Source organism: Benincasa hispida, chromosome 4, assembly GCF_027475165.1.
Source record: "Benincasa hispida cultivar pf3 chromosome 4, pf3_genome.v1.1, whole genome shotgun sequence".
Classification (NCBI taxonomy): Eukaryota; Viridiplantae; Streptophyta; class Magnoliopsida; order Cucurbitales; family Cucurbitaceae; genus Benincasa; species Benincasa hispida.
This window is the reverse complement of record NC_143481.1, coordinates 22,047,506-22,069,608: the sequence shown is the minus strand read 5'-3', so window position 1 is coordinate 22,069,608 and position 22,103 is coordinate 22,047,506. Positions and strand designations below refer to the sequence as shown.

The following is a 22,103-nucleotide window of genomic DNA, read 5'->3' as shown; positions in this document are numbered from 1 at the left end:
ATTAATATTAGTATTCCGTTTTATGAAATTGAAAGTTCATGGTTTACTCACAACCTGGAAAGTTTAGGGTATACTTGATTTTCTCCCGGAGTTAAATGATATATATGATTGAATTTGACCAAAATTCGGGCCTTTCATTAGTGTTCGAATTTGATGCAGTCTCTACGGGCCTACGAGTTTCAAATCGATCACTATGGTTAAGTTAAACTTAAAGAATCATATGAAGATGTATTTTCATATTTAAAGTGGTTGCATTAGTTTGAACGTTGATGTATGATTTTGGAGGTTTGATCCAATTATAAGAACTAATTTCAAATTCAAACTATTTCATATGGTTTTCTTTTATTTTTTATTTCACAAGCGTATGGACAACTTCCACATCTTTCAACCATTCTCATGGGACAGTTGTCTGGTCATACTACACGTCTAATCATCGTTAAACAAAATTCAAATTATTTTGATTAAATTGAAACATTTTGTTAGTATAACGAACATGAAAGATTCAAATCATAAACCTTCTAATAATTAATTTATTGCTCAAAAGTTAAATTGGAACCTAATTGCATCCATCAGATTGAAACCATAATCAAATTATAAAGACCAAATGTGTTTTTTAATACGTAATTAAAATGGAAAAATAAAAAATTGGAATTAATTGTTGTAAAGTTTAAAACAAACATTCTATTAATAAACATGAAAGTAATTTATAGTTTAACCCAAAAAAATTGATACAAAAAAAGAAAAAGGAAAAGAAAAAAAAAAGATTATTGTTGAGTTGGTGGTAAACTAGCAATAGTGTTGTCTTTCCAAAAATTTCCCACGTCTTCTCGCTTTCACTGCTTGTGTGACTGTGTCAATCAAAACGATCACCACCAAATCCATTCCAAAAGTGACCCGGTCACCCCTTCTTCTTAACTCACAGCCCATTCACGCATCGCCTTTCCGTTGAAAAATAGTAAAACAACATTGACCAACCTCCTAGCTGTCTCATCCTCATTGGGCGGTGACGAAACTACACCTCTTAACTGAAACAACTTATCACAGCCCCTGTCCGTAATGAATCTCTTCAACGCACGCGATTCCACCGCGCTTGAAGAACACTCGAGCATTATTTTCGAACAAGAAACGTCTAATTCCCTTTACACGACGTCGTTTGATGATAGCGAGTGGTTTTCACGATCTTAGAACAAGAGTAAGGTTCATTATGATTTAATGATGAATGTGACAAAGTACCACGATTAACCTCCACACGTGCCAACTCCAGCGCGGGAAAACAACGAATAGTCAAAAAAGAGAGTTGACTATAGAGATGGACGAATGAGATGAATACACGTGGGCGAGCTTATTGAAATCAAGCCGCTTTATAACATTTCTCTGTCATTTTAAGTCGTCCAGGAAATAAGTAAAGGCTCCTTCCTTAATTTCCCTTACCTTCCTCTCTCATTCGCTAAAAAAAAGGAAAAAAAAAAACCTCAATCTTACCTTCTCTGTCCTGTGTTTTTGAGCGATTTCTAGGGTTTTCAGTGGGAGGTTGAAGGAGGGTTTTTCATTTCTGAATTTCATGAGATTGTATTCATGGTGGATTCAGTCTTGGCTTTAATCGCATTTCATAATTCATCTACCAATCCTTATACTCTCTGACCTAATGACTATTGCCAGTAGTGAATGGCTCGATTTCACTCCCGCTCCATTTTTGTTTTGCTTATAGTAGTTGTTGTTCTTGTTACAGAGTCTCAGTTTGTTCTTTCATCCACGGCCGACGATGAATTTTCCATTCTCGATTACGATGCGTTTCTTTTTCATCAGGATTACTCGCCGCCGGCCCCACCGCCACCGCCGCCTCATCCACCTTCAGTTTCCTGCACCGATGATTTAGATGGTGTTGGTTCGCTGGATACTACATGTCAGATTGTCAACGATTTGAACCTTACTCATGACGTGTATATAGCCGGGAAGGGGAATTTTTATATCCTGCCTGGGGTGAAATTTAATTGTCCTAAACCAGGGTGTTCGATTACTATTAACATTACTGGCAATTTTACGTTGAGCAATGATTCTTCTATATTTACCGGGAGTTTTGAGTTGGCTGCCTGTAATGCTAGCTTTCTTAATGGGTCTGTGGTGAACACGACGGCTTTAGCTGGGAATCCGCCGTCACAGACTAGTGGAACGCCACAAAGTGTTGATGGAGCAGGGGGAGGACATGGAGGGAGGGGAGCATGTTGTTTGACGGATACAACTAAGCTTCCTGAGGACGTTTGGGGAGGGGATGCTTACTCATGGGCATCGCTGCAGAAACCTAGCAGTTTTGGGAGCCGGGGTGGTTCAACGAGCAAGGAGGTAGACTATGGTGGAAAGGGTGGCGGGAAAGTGAAGTTGAACGTCGACGATCTTCTTATACTTGATGGCGTTGTTCTGGCGGATGGGGGTGATGGAGGGACTAAAGGTGGAGGTGGATCAGGTGGCAGCATCTATATCCTTGCTCACAAAATGTAAGTATCTATCTTATCTCCCCATCTGTTTGTCTGATTTCGTTAATTTCAACTCCACATTGGAAAACTGTATATCGTCCTCCTATTTGTTTGATGATTTTATGGGCGTGAGAGCTATATGAGTTTGCCTTCTTGTGGATAATTGAGAATATTTGAGGGCTTAGTTCAGCTGGTCTCCATGTTACCCTTTTTTTAAAAAAATAAAAAATCATTTGGTTCTTTTTTTGTTTCATAAAACATGGACATGGAAAAAAATGAATAATAAAGTATTTTGCTTGTGAAGAACAGGATTGGTGATGGCAAGATAAGTGCATGTGGAGGTAATGGATATGGTGGGGGTGGTGGTGGAAGAATCGCTGTTGATGTTTTCAGCAGGCATGATGATCCTCAAATTTTTGTTCATGGTGAGAGTTATAAGCGATTGGTGAACTTCAGTGTTGTATATATTACAAAATCGTGGATCATGTTACAAAACAATGTGCAGTATCTATATTATATGTACATTAATATACACATACTGGCACACGTATACAAACACATGCCCATCATCCATACCCAACCACAAATTCATACATACATCTATATATATAAATTTATGTATGTATCTATGCATGCATGAATTTTATTCTTCCAGTTATGCTTCATTTTCTTGTTAACATATTTGTTAAACTACAATGTGCAGGGGAAAAGGCTGGATATATTACGTTTCAGTTGCATAGTTTGCTAAGCTCATTTTGTAAGATTGGTATTTTTCTTTTGGATAGGAAACAAAGTATTTTATTGGTAGTATGGAATGTTACAGAAGTGTGAAGAAAGCAAAACCCCCAGCAATGGGGGGTTAGAAAAGAAGAAATCTCATATAAGGCCAATAGATCATTAAGACAATGAAAATTGGAGTGAAGAGGAGTAAAATTTACAGAATTTAAGAGTAGAGACTTGGAAAAAATTTCGATTCTACAAAATTTTTATTGTTTCCTTCCCATTTCATTCTGCCAGAACCTAAAATTATGTTTAGTCTTAAAACTTGAAGCTTGTTTAGAACCAAGCTCAATTTTCTATAATTGGGAGACTTACTCTTGTTTCTAGTAGCATAAATGCCGAAATATAGGATGGACTTCAGAAACATCCTGCTTGGGAGTCTCCTTGTTTTTTTATTCTTTCCCTTTGTTTAGCTCTTCCTGATGTTTGGTCGCTTCTTTTTGGTACTCAATGTTGTGTTCAACATTTTTTTTCTCCCTCCCACGTGAGTGAATGAAGTGAGATTGGACCAACTTCTTTCATCTATCTGCAACAAAAATTTTCTACAGTATTTCTTCAGTACTTGGGAACTTATTTGTTGGCAGGGATTGTAGGAACTGCTCATCTGGCATGTAACTTCGATTGCTTATGGATGTCATTGTGTTAATTCATTTAGTCGTATTGCTAAGTGTTGCTAAATATATGTTGTTGATGTAGGGGGACGTAGTTTGGCGTGTCCAGAAAATTCTGGTGGTGCCGGGACGCTATATGATGCTGTTCCTCGAAGCCTTACAATTTCCAATCATAACTTGACAACGGATACGGACACACTTCTTTTGGAGTTTCCTAATCAACCACTTATGACAAATGTTTATGTTCGAAATAATGCCAGGGCTTCGGTTCCTTTGCTTTGGAGTCGTGTTCAGGTTTGTAATTAACTTGAAACTCAGTTTAGATTGTTTACTCAAGCATGAAATTCTGGATATGGAGAAGTGTTGCTGTAGGGAATAGTACAAACTATTTCCTTTGAGCTATATAGTTCAACTCTCTTCCTAGTGGGACTCTTTTATTCTACATTCGTTTCCCCACTCTACTTCTAGTTTTGAAGCTTTTTATTGATAGTTGATACCTCCTTCTACACTTGTGGAAGCCTCTTTCACCAACAAATCAAACATGCCGGTTATATTTGTGTGTGTAGTAGTTTTAGAGTTTAGAGTCTCCTTCATCAATCTAAGAAATTCCATGATTTTGCACAAATTATTTGTTTGACACCAAAAGATTCATCGACATGCTTGTTGCTGCTATATATTGCAACGTATAGATTGTTATCACTATTTTCCTCGTGACTGACCACCACAATATCTACCAATTGTGAACCATGAGAGTTGAGAAAGCATAGATAGATTGACGTAGTAGATTTGAGATCAAGGCACATCTTTGGCCAAATAAGGGATGAATCCATTCTTAAGTGATGTAAGAAGAATTGGGGTTAATTGGGTAATTAGGCAGTATTCTAGGTTAATTCCCTTTTTACTCCTACTTGTAATAAAAATCTATAAATAAGAACATTTCCCTCTTGTATGAAATACATCATCATTTTAATAAAAGATTCACAATCTTGTTTTTTTTGGAGGATTACTCCTTTAATCTTTTTAGGCTACATCAATTTGGTATCAGAGCAGCCATTTGGGCCAACATTGACCGTCGCTGGTGGAGGATTGGTAAACTAGTAAACTCTTGGTGATGCTGATTGCAAGAAGGACCTTCGTGAGTTGTGCTCGTTGTTGAACAATCCACAACTAATTAGGGGAACCCTTGAAGTTCCAAGAAAGAAGAAGGAACCAAAGTTTTTTCAAGATTTTGCAAGAACGAGTCATGGACTATTGCCAATCAAAGAAGATGTCTAAGAAAAATACAACAATTAGTATGGGCAAGAAAATCAAATGTACTTCCAAAACAATGGCATATGGCTAAACCAACCTCCTACATTCTTAAGTGATTCAAAAGAAGAATTCCAACATACTAATTTTGCCCATGCTCGATTTTCTCAAAGAACCTATCATTATCCATATTGGAATTTTGACTCTAGTGATTGTAGTGATTCCGATGTTTTTTCCAAGGCAGTTTGGGATGGAATAAGAAGGAAACAATATCAAAAAAGGGTCCAACAATCCCATCACCCCCATTTTTCAAGTAATTGACGTAAGGATTGGGTGTTAGATGAATTAAAAAATGAATCAAGAATGAATGTTTACCACCCAAGAAGAATGTCTGAGACTCGTGATTACTCTTTTGGTTATGAAACACGATCAAGAAAGGTTGATTAAAAAAATCAATGGATGAGTCCTATATCCACTACGGGATTGAAACACATCCAAGAATCCAACAAAATGATTACTTTGATCCCGTAGCATTGAAGGAAATAAAGAAAATAACAAAAGAAAGCCAATGTTCATTGGGAAAAATGACTTAACATATTGATCAATTACAATTCATTTGCAAGAGTTCAAGAATGGATTGATTTCATATAAGGAAGAAAAAAAAAGGAATCACGATTGGAACATTTTCAAATAGAATATCTTGAAGATAAAATTGAGAAAAATCTTGTTGAAACCCATGTAGTTGGGGGTGGGGGGGGGGGGGGGAATTGGGCTAAAATCACGCGAATGAAATGGATCAAAAAGAAGAATTTGAAAATGTTTATTTGGAAGTAGTCTCAAGTGAAGAAGAAAAATCCAATGAAGAAGATGGAAAAGAGATATTGAACATCGAAACTCTAAATGTCGAGGCTGAAATCAGTAAATCGATGAAGAATGACACACCGATTGCGTCGAAAATCGTTTACCACAACGTCAAAGAACTTGAAGCAAAAGATGAAGAAAATGTGATTCTTGAAGGGTTTATTCGGAAGCTAAATCTTTTGTGATTGGTTTTATGATTATGGTTTTGAATGAGCTTGATCAAAATTTCTTTTTTGGGTTATGGCCAAGGGAGAAGTTCATCTTTTGGTGGCAATATTGGACTTTTTTTGTCTCGGATTTACTTCTTTAATCGGAATAGTTTTGTTCAAAATGTAGGAGGTTGGTTTAGCCTATGCCATTGAACGAGTTTATTTTACTTCTTGGATTGATTTTTTCTTTTGAAAACTCGAGGATGAGTTTTCTTTTTGGAGGGGTAGAATGATGTAAGAAGAATAGGTGTTAATTGGGTATCTAGGCAATATTCTAGGTTAGTTTCACCCCATTTGTGATAAAATTCTATAAATAGGAACATTCCCCTCTTGTATGAAACACATCATCATTCTGATAAAAGATCCACAATCTTAGATTCCCGGGGATTACTCTTTTAATGTCTTTAGGCTACATCACTAAGGTTGAGAGAACACTCTCTAGAACAATGTTCTATTTCAAAATGCTCCCACTGCAAGTCTTAAAGTGGCTATTTGTAGCCTTACAATAAAATAAACTTATGAATTCCAACTACTAATTAAACACTAATTGATCTAAAAATTAACAACTACACAAACATAACGTAAATTATATTAATTATCTTGCATTTCATCCTGCATCACAATGGCTTTTTCAGTGATAAGTTTTGGCGTCCCTTGGAAATATGCAATCTAACATTGACGTATTGTTTGTATCCATACTCATTTTGCTTTTACTTGATGTCTTCTTTTATTTTCACTTTCTTGGTTGTATCCATTCATTTTGAAGAGCGGTCAAAATACGACCAAATTTGTTTTATTTTACCTTTGTGCACCTTGAATTTCCGTGCATATCATTTCTCATTCCATACATTGCTCTCTCTCTCTTTCTTTCAACTAATTTGATCGCACTCTCTTCTTCTTCTTCGACTTATCCTGCTATACATGATACAGATAAGGGCCTATGCCCTCATTCTTATCTAGTCTTCTTCAGCTCTGGTTTGTCTCCTTTATATGGCCGACTGATGACTAAAATTTACCATCTCTATGCATTTCTCCTGTACTTCTTATGACAACTTTATATATGATGCTCTTCTGATTTGTCCCTATAGTGATAGAATTAAGTATCTAGCCCTTCTGATATGTTATGCTCCACCTTTTCTTATTTTATGAACCATAGTTGTTGATTTTTTCTTTTAAATTTTTTTTTTTTGGTTTTTGTTATTTCACCAAATTAGCTAATATATTAGGTGAATTTTACTGAACATAGTATTCTAGGCGATGTTGATTTTTGAGCCTTATGTGCCTTGCACTATTTTGTAGATTATCATTTCTTGTGGATGGCTTGGTCGTTGGTTTAAAAAATGATACTAGAATCATATTATACATGCCAAGTTCTCATTTGATTCTTTGATGTATATTTTTTCTATCTCTCATTATGTTGAAATGAGCTCCATCAACAATCTTAATCTTGGTTCTCAATACTATTAACTAGGTTCAAGGTCAGATTAGCCTTTTATCTGGCGGAGTATTAAGTTTTGGGCTGGCGCACTATGCCTCATCAGAGTTTGAGCTGTTGGCAGAAGAACTTTTAATGAGCAACTCAGAAATCAAAGTAACCTTTTTTCTCTATGGCTTACAATTATGCTCTTCATGCCCGCAGTACATCTATTTTCTCGCCTGTTCATGATTTAAAAATGGGAATCAATGTTGGTTAAAATCACATTTAGTCCCTGAAATTTTCTGGAGTAATACTTCAATTGACAACTTTAAGTTTGTGACGATTTAATCTTGGTACTCTCAAATTTATAACAATTTAGTCCTTGAATTTTAACAAGTATCAGTTTAGTCCTTGTATTTTAAAAATTCATAATGATTCATTCCCAATGATGAGAATACTAAAAAGATTTAATGAATTTTCTTATGCATGTAGATTGATAAACTAATTAAAGGTAAGGTTTTCTATAAATTATAATGACGTAGTCGTTACATAATCCAAATTAACAATGAAGTTTGATGTGATTTTTCATGATAGAGATTAAATTGTTACAAATTTAAAAGTATAGGGACTAAATTATTACGTGCTACAGTTCAAGGACTAAATTATTATAAATTTATAAGTATAAGGACAAAATCGCTACAAATCGAAGTTTAGGGATAATATTGTTACTTCTATGAAAGTTTAGAGACCAAAAGTTATTTTTAACCATCAATGTTTGTTAGGGTGAAACCTTTTATGTTTCATGCATGTGTTGATCTCTTTCTCTCTCATTGCTTGTCTTTTATATTGTGTGCTTGTACTTCTGTTTTATTGTCAATTTTCAACTTATTGAATGATGTTGAAACCCTTGCAATAATGCTTAATGGTTTGTCTATACATTTATGCACACAGTACCATGGAAATAATCATTAGTATAGTTTCGCTGTATCTGAAATATGAATATTTAGAAAATGGGTAACTAGGGGGATGATCCTCGATACTGTTTGTAATCCTAGTTTTAGTATTTTTTTTCCCCTTGTTCTCAACAAGCTTTCAGTTTTCACACGTATATATATGCAAGTTAAAACTTTTTTTTTAGTGGTGGTGGTGTAAGAAATAGCTATTTAACAAGGAAGGAGAAAGAAGTTTTTCCTTTCTTGGCACTGAAAATAGGTGCACTTCATCGGTAGTATTAATATTATATGCTTTTGAGTTCCCATTATTTTTGTGTTCTTTTGTATATGCAATCGGCTCAGTGTAATTTATTCTAGATCTTTCGGGTATATAGCACTTTGGAATTGTCAATTTCCAATATATTATAATTTATTGACGTCGTGATTTGAGAATTCTTGATCTACAATTCCAGGTGTATGGGGCTCTACGCATGTCAGTGAAAATGTTTTTGATGTGGAATTCTAAATTGCTTATAGATGGAGGTGGGGATTCTGGCGTTGTGACATCCTTGCTTGAGGCCAGTAACTTGATAGTTCTTCGGGTAATTTAATCATAACTTCCTTGACATTTATCTTTTGTAGCCTTCCATTTTATGTTATCTGATTCCTCTACTTTTGATATAGGAATCATCCGTTATACATTCTAATGCTAACCTGGGAGTCCACGGACAAGGTTTATTGAACTTGTCAGGTCCTGGAGATTGGATTGAAGCACAGCGTCTAGTTCTGTCTTTATTTTATAGTATTCATGTAAGTATCACTCAGTTTGCTTTTTGATCGACTATCATTTTTATACTTACCTCATGTGATAGTTGGATCAACTATGAAATGCTTACCCTTTGAACTTTTTATACTAGGAGTAATTTCATTGATGGTATGAAAATTATGAACGAGGGAATGAAAGCCATGTCCCTTGTCAGGGGATTAATGCATTGGCTTGTCTATGCCTATGACAATAATGGTATAATTAAAACTAGAAATATAGACGAATGTACATTCTCTTCCACAAGGGCTAGAGCCTTTGGCAAGAAAAATCACGTCTAAGAAATCTCATTTTACTTTATTAGAGGCTTTTGTGAAATCAATTACTAGTCCCTTTCTTCCTCATTCACTCATCTATAAGCTACTGGGCAACAAGAGAAGCATCCATGATCAATCTATCTCCTGCAATGAAATAGGGATGATCTGGGTAATTGTGTTTGGAGGAGCATTTATGGTTTTCCCTGTGTCTTCTTTGGAATGGGCAATTATAGGTCTCATCCAAGTTAGTATTGATGATTATGTTTTTGATAAAATCATAGAACACCCTAGGCATACCAGTCTTGATGGTTATCCAAAATCTTTTATAGCATTTTATTGTATAGCTAATTGAACTTGGAGCTTTTTTATTTCCTTTTTAAGAGAAACATAGATTTCTTTGTATCATGGGAAGTAAGGAATTGCAAAAGTAGGCATCGCCAATGCCAAAGTAGTTGCAAGAAACAATTCCAATGGGCTATGTGAGAAGTGAGATCTTTATACTATTTGAACTCGAAGTTGGAGCTTTATTTAAGTTAGAGCTTTGTTTGAACTGAAAGTTGATGACATTTATAACTTCTATCTGAGTGAACTCAACTTTGAGTTGACGATTGTGCTTTAGAAGAGATTGGATCTCATGTATTGTACGGGCATAAATAATTGTCCCTCTCCTTGTTCTTCTTATTATTATTCCTGGAGTAGAGCTGAATGAGGAAACCTACAAATCCTCATTCTATATCTTGATGGAGACAATTACACAAATTGAGCAACTTTTACATTTCCCTGATTGCGGGAGAGGACCACTCTTTATTGACCATCTTTTTATTTTTGAGGAATGAGAATTCCTCCAAGTTTCATGTTTCTGTTAGATATCTCAAAGTTTGTGCTATGTGAGTTATGCAGACAAAGTTTCCTTGTACCTTGAGAAAAGAACTATTTCCAGAAATTTTAGCTTTTGCATACATCCATGACCCAACCATCCATATAAAAGAGTACCATTTCACCAATTTTCTATAAGAGATGAGAAACTTTAGATAAAGAAATCAGGGTGGAACCCCATTTTATCCCACTGCATCTAACATAATAAGCAAGTGATCTAAGATGGTTCTGCCTATTCTCTTGGCCTCGGTATTGGTGAATTTATGATAAGTGCATCTAAAACCAGAAATCTGTCCTTAAGTGTTAGAAAAAGCGGTTCTTTGAGATCTGACCATGCAAAACGGCCATTTTAAAGGGAAGATAACAGAAGGGTAGATCAACAATGTTCTCTCTCTCTCTCTCCCTCTTTCTTTTTTTTTGAGAAGTTGCTATCTTTCCGTAGCTGGTTTGACAAGTGGTTTCTCCCACAAGACTACCTTAAAACATTGAAGTTAGCTTGAAGAATCCAAGTTGCCACATAAGAAAGGAAAAAGGGACTGGATAATTACTTCAATCAAGTTTGAAAGTTGTGTTATCCAAAAATGTCTGATCATAACTTGTAGATTTCTCCTGAAAATTGAAGTACTTTTACTGTCTTCATGACAAGGAATAGGCAAAGAAATGGTAGGTTGTGTGTTTGACTGTACTTCTTGATGCGGATAATTTATTGCAATTGTCATTGCATTTTCTTTTTGCTATAATTTATTATTATCAACGCTTTTTCTTTGACTGCCACATGGCTTAATTCACATTTCAATAGGTACATGATTCTTTGGAATTCTCTCAGTCTTTTGTTTCTAGCAGATGTTTTCTCAGTCTACAACCTTCCATCCTTGCATAGTTGCAACTTGCAACTATTCTTTGTGAAGTTCATTAGTTTATTAATAGAATCGTTAAATCCTCTGTTTTATTTGAGAATTATTAGCGGACCATTGGATCAATATTACTAGAAGTTTGGCTTGATAGGTTTATTTTCTTTGTGTTTGGTTATTAATTTGGTTATCTATTTTGGGGAAAAAGGTTGGTCCTGGATCTATTTTGCGAGGCCCTGTAGATGATGCAGCAAAAAATGCTGTGTAAGTTTGAATCTGGCCCTTCGTTTCTCTTGTGCATAATTTATCCTTTCGAATCTACTAGTTTTAATTTTCTCATTTGATAGGACTCCTAAGCTCTACTGTGAAGACCAAGATTGCCCCATGGAACTATTTTATCCTCCTGAAGATTGCAATGTGAACTCATCACTTTCTTTCACCCTCCAGGTGCTTATCAGAATGAAACGGAATCTGCCATGGCATTTACGTTTTGTTGTTATGTGACACTTTGTTTCCTTTTCAGATCTGCAGAGTCGAAGATATCACTGTAGAGGGTCTTATCAAAGGTTCAGTTGTTCATTTCCACAGGGCAAGAACTATAACCGTCCAGTCTTATGGGATGATCAGTGCATCTGGGATGGGTAGGTTGATCAAGGTTCTCACATACCATGTGTTTTTGGTTTTCATTCATTTGTTTTGCTTTGCATGCATCCTCACACTCACACCTGAAAGTTCTGACTGACACGTAAGGGCTTAATTCTGAAGTTCTAATAATATGTTAAACTAGCTACTCCTATCATATATTAACTGACAATGTGCTGTTCTGTTTCGCATTGGAATTTAATTTGTGCATGACTTTGTGGCATGCGGAATGATTGGAGTCTGTTAGAGTTGTAAGAGAGAAGTGTTGTCACCAAGTGGAATAAGGAAAGAGGGCAGTAACCGCCATGGAGAATTTTGCATGAGGTTTGCTCCAGGGGAAGCTTCTGGTTTCAATGAATTGCCTGGATTATTTCCTGTTAGGAGAGAAACCATAGATTTCCCTAGCAGAATTTATAAATAGGATCAAGAAATTTGGGAAATGTTCAGTACAAGATTTTTTTTTATTTTTTTTATTATTTTTTATTTGAGTTCTATCTCTAATTTATTTGTTCTTATTTATTTCATTTTTTTCTTGTAGAAAAATAATTTCATTTTTTTATAACTACGTTTTTATAATCCCTTGGTATTTTATTTGGGATGATGCCTTATCACCGATACTACTTACGTCTAATAGAAGATTAATTGTATCCTATCCAGTATCCACTTCTTCTCATTAAAAAAAAAAATCCAGTATCCACTCCCTCCTGAATAATCAAGGAAAGAGCATACGAGGATTACTAACAAAGGAAGGGTGTTTAGGTTCTTTTAGTTGCCTAGAGAACTATCTTTCCACTTGTTTGTTTCTAGCTTATACTACGTACCTGTACTCGGTTGGAAAGAACATTTTATTTCTTTTCTAATTCGAATGTTTATCAATTGCAGGGTGTGCAGGAGGTGTGGGAAGAGGGAATGCCATAGGCAATGGAATATACAGTGGTGGTGGGTATGGTGGTAGAGGTGGGGAAGGATGCTTCAATAATAACTGTGTCCCAGGTGGCATCTCCTATGGGGATGCAGATCTTCCCTGTGAGCTTGGTAGCGGGAGTGGAAATGATAGTTTAGCTAGTTTCTCTTCAGGTGGAGGCATTATAGGTGAGTTTATATTGAATATTCTTTATGGGTGTTCTATTTCAATTGAGACTTTAATCTAGATAATGAGCTTCTATTAAATTAGCTTAATAGACATTCAATTCCTTTACCATTTTTTTGTTACATATGCAGTGATGGGCTCATTAGCGCATCCATTGTCAAGCTTGCTCATTGAAGGGTCGGTGACATCTGATGGAAACAATTTCAATGGAACTGCAGAAATGAAAAAGTTGACCAATATTCAAGGTTCTAGTACAGGCCCTGGGGGAGGTTCTGGTGGAACTATCCTTTTGTTTGTTCATACACTGGCTCTTGGTTCATCAGCTGTTCTTTCAAGTGTTGGTGGATATAGTCTAGCAAATGGAAGTGGTGGAGGTGGTGGAGGAAGGATTCACTTTCATTGGGCTGACATACCTACAGGAGATGTGTACCAGCCCATTGCTAGTGTGAAAGGTCATATTGGTACCCGGTTAGTACATTTGCCCATGCTAAGTTCTCTGTTATGGGGTTCGTTTCCAAATTTTCTGTCAATGGTACAGGGTATGTGTTTGTCAATTTAATTATCAGGCTTCCTATTTTGGATTTTTTTTTTTAAAAAAAAGAAACAAGCCACATGCCTAAGGGACAAAGGGACAAGCCTACAAGGCATCCTTTCTCCAAACAGAGGGAGCATGGGTTGGGCGACCCAGTTAGTGATTGTGAACTGTACTAGGTCAACTAAAGTATTCAAAAGAAAACTTATATGAGAAGATCCTAACCTTGCTTTGTTTCTTGTTCCTCAGAAAAAGAAAGAGAGATCCTATTGTTCCATTCTCTTCAATAATTCATAAGGTTGCTGCATTGGAGCATAGCACTTTGGCTTTTTTCTCTAAACCACCACCCATAGAGCACCTCTAAAAAGCGAATTTTATGGTTTGGTCTGCACCATCGAAGCACAAATAAATTACAAAAAATTGCCAAACTTTGAAAGCAAAACTGCAACTAGTGAAGAGATGTGAAAAGGATTCTTCACTCCCTTTGCACACAACACACAAATATGAGGTGGATCTGGAGGGGAGGGTTTTCTCTCTTGGTCAACTATTTAAGGCCGTTCCCTTCTCAAATCAACTTACAATACCTGCTTCCCTAAGACCCTCCTATTTTTTTCCTTATTTGAGATTTTTGACCTCATTTAGATAAAATCGATCAAATGTTTTTATTATATATATATACACACACACATTTATATAAAATCTCTGACAGGAGTGTAAAGGATTGGAAAACTGAAAGGAAAAACCGTAGAAACTTTTTCTCATCCTTGTAAGATATGGATGAAAATTGTGAATATAGCAAAGAGAAGTTAGTTGGATGAGTTGGTCTGGTTGGTAAATGGATGATATAAGTGTCATCTCTCCTTGAAGTAGATATACCACTCCTGGTTAACCTTAAAACTCCATAATATTTAAAGTTTATGGATTTTCCGTTTCTGTCATCTGTGTTATGCTGCTCTGTAGCTTTTGTTTTGTTGTAACTTGACAGGATGCTGCCAGTTGTATTTGTTTCAGCCATTTTAATTGCATTGTGAAGTTCGGGGGTTCTCTTTTTCCAGTTTAGCAAGATGAAGAAATCCTCCCTTTTAACCATCGATTGCTTGTTTTATGCAGTGGAGGTACAGGTGGTGAACAGGGTGGTGGAGGTGAACATGGTACTGTGACTGGGAGCGCGTGCCCTAAAGGTCTTTTTGGAACATTTTGTGAGGTCTGTTTCTGTTTCTCTTGATAGGTTACTATCTAGTTTGTTTTGTGATCTAAAAATGTTTATTATTTTAATTTTTCAGAACATGTCTGACATGAAAACACCACAATTTCCCAATATTGTGAATTTGTTTCAGACAGTTTCTAGAGAGTATCTTAGAAAATGTTGAAATGTTACTTTAAGCATGTTTAGATTATCCTTTCCTTTTATCAGTTATTCCATTATTTGAAATTCTGAAATGTTTCAAATAATTATGTTGCTTCTTAAAATATTTTAATTTTGATGACATTTTGCTCTACGCATATTTTTAGATTTTAGAGAAAAATTTCACGTGAGTCTTCTTCTGTGCATTGTTGTCAAAGTCCTACTTTCAAACAACTTTACTTTTACATTTGTTTTCCATTTTTCCTTCTTATGTCTGCATCTACTGGGCTTGATGTGGCTCAATCCATTGTATATATGTTTATTTGCATCTCCTAAAGTTGAAGAGAAGAGGACTCAATCTAAGGAAAATACATTTAGCTAACTTAATGAGTCCGTCTTCAACATTCTGAACTTCATACGCGACACAGTAAATACGTCTTCAAAACTAAACTAAAGACTATCAACTATGCATGAACCAACCAATAAATTACACTGTACTTCGAAATGATGTCAAAATAACCAATAAATTACTGTATATTTTGATGATGTCACACTATGCCCATATACTCAAGTTCAGTCACCAAAGTACTTGAACCTAGCTAATCAAGCAGGTAAAACAAGGGTAGTTTTTTCAAGTGAGCGTCTAGTCCACCTGTAAACCTACAATTCTTACGGGATAACTGCCTGCTACCTTGGTTGCCTAGAAACTCATAAAATAGTATCCTTGGTGTATGTTAAGGAAAAACAAAAATCTTAGCTGAATTGCTACTATGACTTGAATCTCATTCTTTTAACCATATTGAACACCCACCTGGCTAATTCATGGTGGTTAGTTTAGGGTGTTTTTTGTATTGTCACAGTCACTTGGTTTATTTTTAGTTTAATATGGTTTATCAAGAAAAAGGAAAGGTAGTGATCAAACTCATAAACAAGAATGTCCGCAACCTGAAATCATCCAGTGTCATGAAAAGTATCAATATGTCAACAAATAGCCTTGTTCCACCATAGCCACGAATCTTAAAAAGAAAATTTTCAGGATTTAATTAGACCATTAGGTTCTCTAATCTCTCCACCATTCTCTCTCTAGTGGGTAAATATCTATGATGTTTCCAGGAATGTCCCGCGGGTACTTTCAAGAATGTCAGTGGATCTGATAGAGCTCTTTGTCGACAATGCCCCCCTGATGAGCTTCCACATCGTGCCATTTATGTATCTGTTCGAGGTATTTTATTATTCATGTTCTAATGGTCAAAATTCAATGAAGAAATTGTGACTAACTGATGTACTGTTTTTTATGTATATGGTATTTGTTATTCATGTTCTAATGGTCAAGATTCAATGAAGAAATTGTGACTAACGGATGTACTGTTTTGTGGATTTTGAAAGTGGTTTTATATTTTTTTGTGCACAAATAACATGTTTACCTCAATCTATAAATTTTATTCATAAGATTCTATAGACTGATTTTAAGATTCAAGGTTTGTATCGCATGCAATGTCGGTTAACCTCATTATTAACTCTTTCAGGTGGCATTACTGAAACTCCATGCCCTTACAAATGCATTTCAGATAGATACCATATGCCGAAATGTTATACTGCTCTTGAAGAGTTAATTTATACATTTGGTGGTCCTTGGCTTTTTTGTGGTCTCCTACTTGGTCTGCTTGTTCTGCTGGCATTGGTGCTTAGTGTTGCACGGATGAAATTTGTCGGGGTGGATGAGCTACCTGGCCCTATGCCAACTCAACATGGATCTCAAATTGATCATTCCTTTCCTTTCCTGGAGTCACTGAATGAGGTTTTTCTCTGAATGAAATGACCTTTAATCCCTTGGAGACATCCTCAATACATAAATGAATGAATTTCTATTGATAAGGTGTTTTTCATGATTTAGGTCTTGGAAACAAATAGAGCTGAGGAGTCTCAAAGTCATGTGTATAGAATGTACTTTACGGGTCCAAACACCTTTGGTGAGCCTTGGCATCTTTCACACTCCCCTCCAGAACAACTGAAAGAGATTGTGTAAGTAATAATGATTTATTGCTTCAATGCATTTTGTTAATGTCAACATATATGCAATGTAACTACTTTGTTTTTAGCTACGGCTACCGATGAAAACTGCTTATCTAAAACTTGTCTATAGCCATGCCCTTGTTCCTGGATTAACACTTGGGTTACTCTATTTTATTCAGATATGAGAGTGCATTTAATACATTTGTGGATGAGATCAATGCTATAGCAGCATATCAATGGTGGGAGGGTGCAGTATACAGTATTCTTTCTGCTCTTGCATATCCTCTAGCATGGTCATGGCAGCAATGGCGTCGAAGGCTGAAACTGCAACGTTTACGCGAGTTTGTTAGATCAGAATATGACCATGCTTGCTTGCGATCTTGCCGCTCTCGTGCTCTTTATGAAGGCATTAAGGTTTGGATCTATATTAGGTTTTATTGTCTAATATTAGTTTCATATATATCTTTGGAGTTTTGTAGTCTTTTCTATATTTGCTACTATTACTTGCTATTGTATGGGAATTCTTCTTCCTATGAGAAACTGATCTTTTTAAAGGAAAATAAAAGGCATACAAAACGACAGCCTACAAATAATAATAATAATAATAGTAGTAGTAGTAAGGAGATGGATTGATGAGAAGCCAATGAGAAGTGTTTTGTTGGAACATTCTCGAGCATGATATATTGTATAGGTTGTGCACCTTTGAGTTCTAAGAAGTATTATGGTGGGAGTGGAGAACAATCGTGGAGTCTATTGCTTTGTCCCTTTGATGCAACGAGGAATTCATAATTGTGAGTAGGTTGTAATTCACTTCATATAACTGTGAGTAGGTATGATTTTCACTCTAGTTGAAGAGACTTCCAATCAGGTTTTTGTAGTTTTCACTCCGGTTTGGAGGGCTTTGTTCTCTGGTTCTCCTTTTCTTCGTCTTCTACTTATTTATTTGTTTTTTAGCATTCAATATGAGGGGTCTGTCTTTATTCTCTAGAATCTGTCCTCGACATTACAGCCTGTCCGTTGCTAATCCAGGATCTTTTTGATTGCCGCCACTCTACTCTTTTTTGGTATAGTTGGAAAGATCATTATTGCATGTCATTTGCATCTACTTACAAAAGAAGGAAAAATTATTGAAATTTGATGTGAACACTTTTTGAAATTTTTGTTTCCTGATGGTCTTGTTTCTTCCTTCTAGTTGGGATTATATTTATAATTTTCTCGTCCTGTGCAATTCACTTTCATGTTTGGAGTCCTAACTCTTCTTGTGATTTTTCTTGTAATTTTGTTGCTTACTAGACCAGTCTTGTCTTTCCTTCTATGTAGAGGACAAAGATTCCAAAGTAAAGTTTTTTACTTGATAGGTGTTACATGGACCATTTAACACTTTGGATCAACTTTCAAAGAAGTTACCTTGTTAGTTAGTCAATTCTGTTGCCTTCTCTATCGGAAGGCAGAGGAAGACTTGGATTATATTTTATTCAAAAGAGATTTGAGTTTGTGATATTTGTTTGGAATTGCTTTTTTTAGACTTCGGTTTTAGGCTTATCCCTCACAAGGATACTAGTGATACAACTGGGAATTTCTCCCTTTACCTTTTCCTAAAAAGGGCCATTTTTTATGGCTTGTGGTGGTCGGGGGGAGGAATAGGAAAATATTTGGACGTTCGAAGAGGGATCCTTCGGATGTTCCGTCCTTCATTAGATTTCACGTTTCTCTATGGGCTTCAACCTTGAAGAGCTTTTGCAGTCTATGGGTGTTATTTTGCACAATTAGAGCCTCCTAAGAACCTTTTAGTAATGCATTTAAGTTTGACTAACGTGTCCATGTTGATGTCAGACACTTGTTGCACTTATTAGTTATGGACTTATGGATGCGTTAGACACTAATTGTACGAAGTCAACATAGGTCCAACACTTGTTAGACCCGTATCAAACTTATTATTATTATTATTATTATTATTTATTTTTATTTTTATGTAAATGCATAATTTATTGACTTAAATTTTCTTCGGCATGAAATGATATATAATTTACAAAATGTATATTTTAATAAACGTGTCCATGTCTTAGTTCTTTACAAAACGACTTGCCACTGTGTTTGTGTTCTATCATATTTGTGTCTCGTATTCGTATTTGTATTTCAGGTTGGAACCTTTTCTTTTGGTAGGGTTTGCTCTCAAGGACTGGTCCTTTTTGTGCCCTTATAATTAAATTTTTCTAAATGAAAAGTAGTTGTACATTTTATTTATTTATTTTTTTAAAAAAACTGTTCTACCAATCGTGAAGTGTATATTATCCATCTCTTCTTTCTTTTTTTTTTTTTATTGCTCTATCCGACCTTGGAAGTAGCTAGTTTAGTGCATGATGTCTGGCATCTGGGAATTTTGACTGGACTCTTGTGCAACCATAGGTCGCAGCAACACCCGATCTAATGCTTGCATTTGTGGACTTCTTTTTGGGTGGAGACGAAAAAAGAAATGATCTTCCTCCTCGTTTGAATCAAAGATTTCCACTCTCTTTACTCTTTGGAGGCGATGGAAGTTACATGGCTTCTTTTTCACTTCATAACGACAACATTCTTACTAGTCTCATGAGTCAGGTTTGCTAATCGAGATGAGGAACTCAAGTTTAATACTTCTTTGTGTAAACAATCATGTTAAATAGATTTTTGTCTTCTGGAATTCTGATGGTTCTGTATTTTGATTTGCAGGCCCTACCGCCTACAACATGGTACCGCATGGTTGCTGGCTTGAATGCACAGTTACGGTTGGTTCGTCTTGGTCAGCTTAGATCGACATTTCTACCCGTTGTTAGATGGCTGGAAAATTTTGCAAATCCTGCTTTGAGGAATCATGGCATTCGTGTGGATCTTGCTTGGTTTCAGGCTACAGCCTGTGGTTATTGTCAGTATGGTCTCCTTATATCTGCTGCTGAAGAAATCAGTCCTTCGGCCATTAGAAGTTATCAAGAAAATGCACAATATGATCAAACTTCACGGTAATACATATGGTTTTTGTTTTTGATCAACTTGTTTAACAGACAAGATTGGGTTGTAGATATATTTGCACATTTCTGGCATACTTTTGTGGTCAGCATCATTTGGGTTGTCTTTTATCTTCTACCCTTGTTTTCCAGTGTGAAGAACATTCCTAGAGAGAATCAGTCAGCCCATTTGACGGAAGAAACACATTTAAGACAAGACCATATTTCTGGTGAAGGCCGTGCTAGGCGAAAGAAGTCATATGGGGGCATTTTAGATGTCAGCAGTCTACAAATGCTCGAGGAGAAGAGAAATATATCTTGCCTTCTATCTTATGTGCTTCACAATACAAAACCTGTTGGTCACCAGGTATGTATGTCTCAACGTTGTCCAAGCTTCTACGCATGGTTAGTATGGTTTTAAGTTTGGAGGGTGTGTCAAAGGACCTTACATGTGATGATTGTTCTTTTTCCAATTGCAGGATCTTGTTGGTTTAGTCATATCAATGTTACTTCTTGGGGATTTCAGCTTAGTTTTGCTTACTCTGCTCCAGATGTTTTCATTCTCATTGGCAGACGTTTTTCTAGTTTTGTTTATTTTGCCTCTCGGCATTCTCCTTCCGTTCCCTGCTGGAATCAATGCCTTATTCAGCCAAGGACCTAGGCGTTCTGCAGGCCTCGCTCGTATCTATGCATTGTGGAACATCACATCCTTGGTCAATGTTGTAAGTTCATAACTCTCACTTCCATTACCTGAACATTCAAGCCAACCCTGTTTGTGTCCACTACTCTCTTTACTTCCTCATCAATCCCATCTGATGGTTTCTTTACCTTTTTGACCAGTTGGTTGCATTTCTCTGTGGATATGTTCACTCTAAATCTCAATCGTCGAAACATCCAAGCTATCAGCCATGGACTATTAACATGTGAGGTTCTTCATGTGCTGAAAATAAGTACCATTTACTTCCATTGGAATCCCAAACTGATGAGACGGGATAGATAATACGTGATTTGTGTTTTTGCAGGGATGAAAGCGAATGGTGGATCTTCCCAGCGGGATTGGTTGCTTGTAAATTTCTCCAATCCCGACTCATTAATTGGCATGTTGCGAATCTCGAGATCCAAGATCGATCCTTGTACAGTAATGAGTTCGATATGTTCTGGCAGTCCTGATGATTATTATTCGCCCATCTTGACAAAGACTATTTTCTCTTACCTTGTCCTTTTTTCTGGGGGAGGGAAAGTTCTTTACCACAGCAGGCAGGCGTTCTTTCTACCATTTCTCCACAAATACAGCTTCATCATCATCACCCCACACTCAAAATTGACTCTTAGGGCAGAAGTAGATAACAATCAAATATCAAAATCTTAATTCAAAATCCAAACAAAATAGATAAAGAAAAAGAAGAGGCATTCACAATTGTAATCAAATCCATTTCTTTTTGTTTCCCCTAAAGACAGCATCTTCTTTTCCTTTTCCTTACGTCTTGTCTACAGTGTTGTATATAATTTGGGATTTATTGTTGCCCTTTGAATCCCATTTCTGTACCTCTTTTTCACAATCCAGGGCTTTCACCATTTCTAATCAACTGACTATAATATTCAAGATTTAAAGGTCATTTTTTACTGTAATAAGCTCAGTGGCTATGGCAATGGCAGAGAAATTTGTGCTCTCGACTGAAGTGGTTGGATTAATAATTCTGACAATTTGAGTTTCACTCATTTCTCCTCACTTGACGCTTATGTTACAAAATTTGGTAGTTTCAGTTTACAAGATCTGAAATTTTTGATTTAATTCAAACTTAAACAAACCATCACAAAAAAGCTCAAGTAAAACACACAATTACAGCACTTAAAAAGAACTCTTAAGGAAGCCATTTAAGGCTGTTCTTGCGTAGTTGTCTCTTCGGCCTTCGTTTCCACCTTATGCCATATTCTTCCGCCTTTTCCTTAATCTGCTTCGCCGTCTATTCAATTTTGTTCCTCGCATGGTCCAGCTACTGCGCCCGTCATGTATCTGTACAACCACGACAAGTTGCTGAGAAGAAAGATCCGGCAGCTGCCAAGACCAAAACAGTTGCCGCTGGTACCAGAATATGACTAAACAGGACGAGAATTGGAGTGGAGAGTATCAGCATTAGAACTGTTCCGGTTATTGTCAAGCCAGAAG

At 36.2% G+C, this 22,103-nt stretch overlaps 1 protein-coding gene across 2 annotated transcripts; it reads left to right on the top strand.

Annotated features, from left to right (window-relative positions):
- The first annotated feature begins 1,393 nt into the window (after window positions 1-1,393).
- LOC120075785 (uncharacterized) lies at window positions 1,394-21,547 on the top strand. Of its 2 annotated transcripts, none has more exons than XM_039029457.2 (22): window positions 1,394-2,492; window positions 2,781-2,896; window positions 3,948-4,156; window positions 7,652-7,771; window positions 9,003-9,131; window positions 9,214-9,339; window positions 11,545-11,600; window positions 11,684-11,783; window positions 11,860-11,977; window positions 12,861-13,070; window positions 13,200-13,536; window positions 14,711-14,804; window positions 16,059-16,167; window positions 16,472-16,743; window positions 16,840-16,967; window positions 17,138-17,372; window positions 19,365-19,553; window positions 19,665-19,951; window positions 20,090-20,303; window positions 20,416-20,658; window positions 20,777-20,859; window positions 20,959-21,547. In XM_039029457.2, exons 1-22 carry the CDS (start codon window positions 1,666-1,668, stop codon window positions 21,104-21,106), a joined length of 4,350 nt encoding a protein of 1,449 aa, XP_038885385.2. In that variant the 5' UTR covers window positions 1,394-1,665; the 3' UTR covers window positions 21,107-21,547. The 2 variants fall into 2 exon arrangements, with proteins under 2 accessions (XP_038885385.2, XP_090168912.1); XM_090312786.1 differs by having other exon boundaries at window positions 1,430-2,492; window positions 2,776-2,896.
- Window positions 21,548-22,103: the final 556 nt, after the last annotated feature.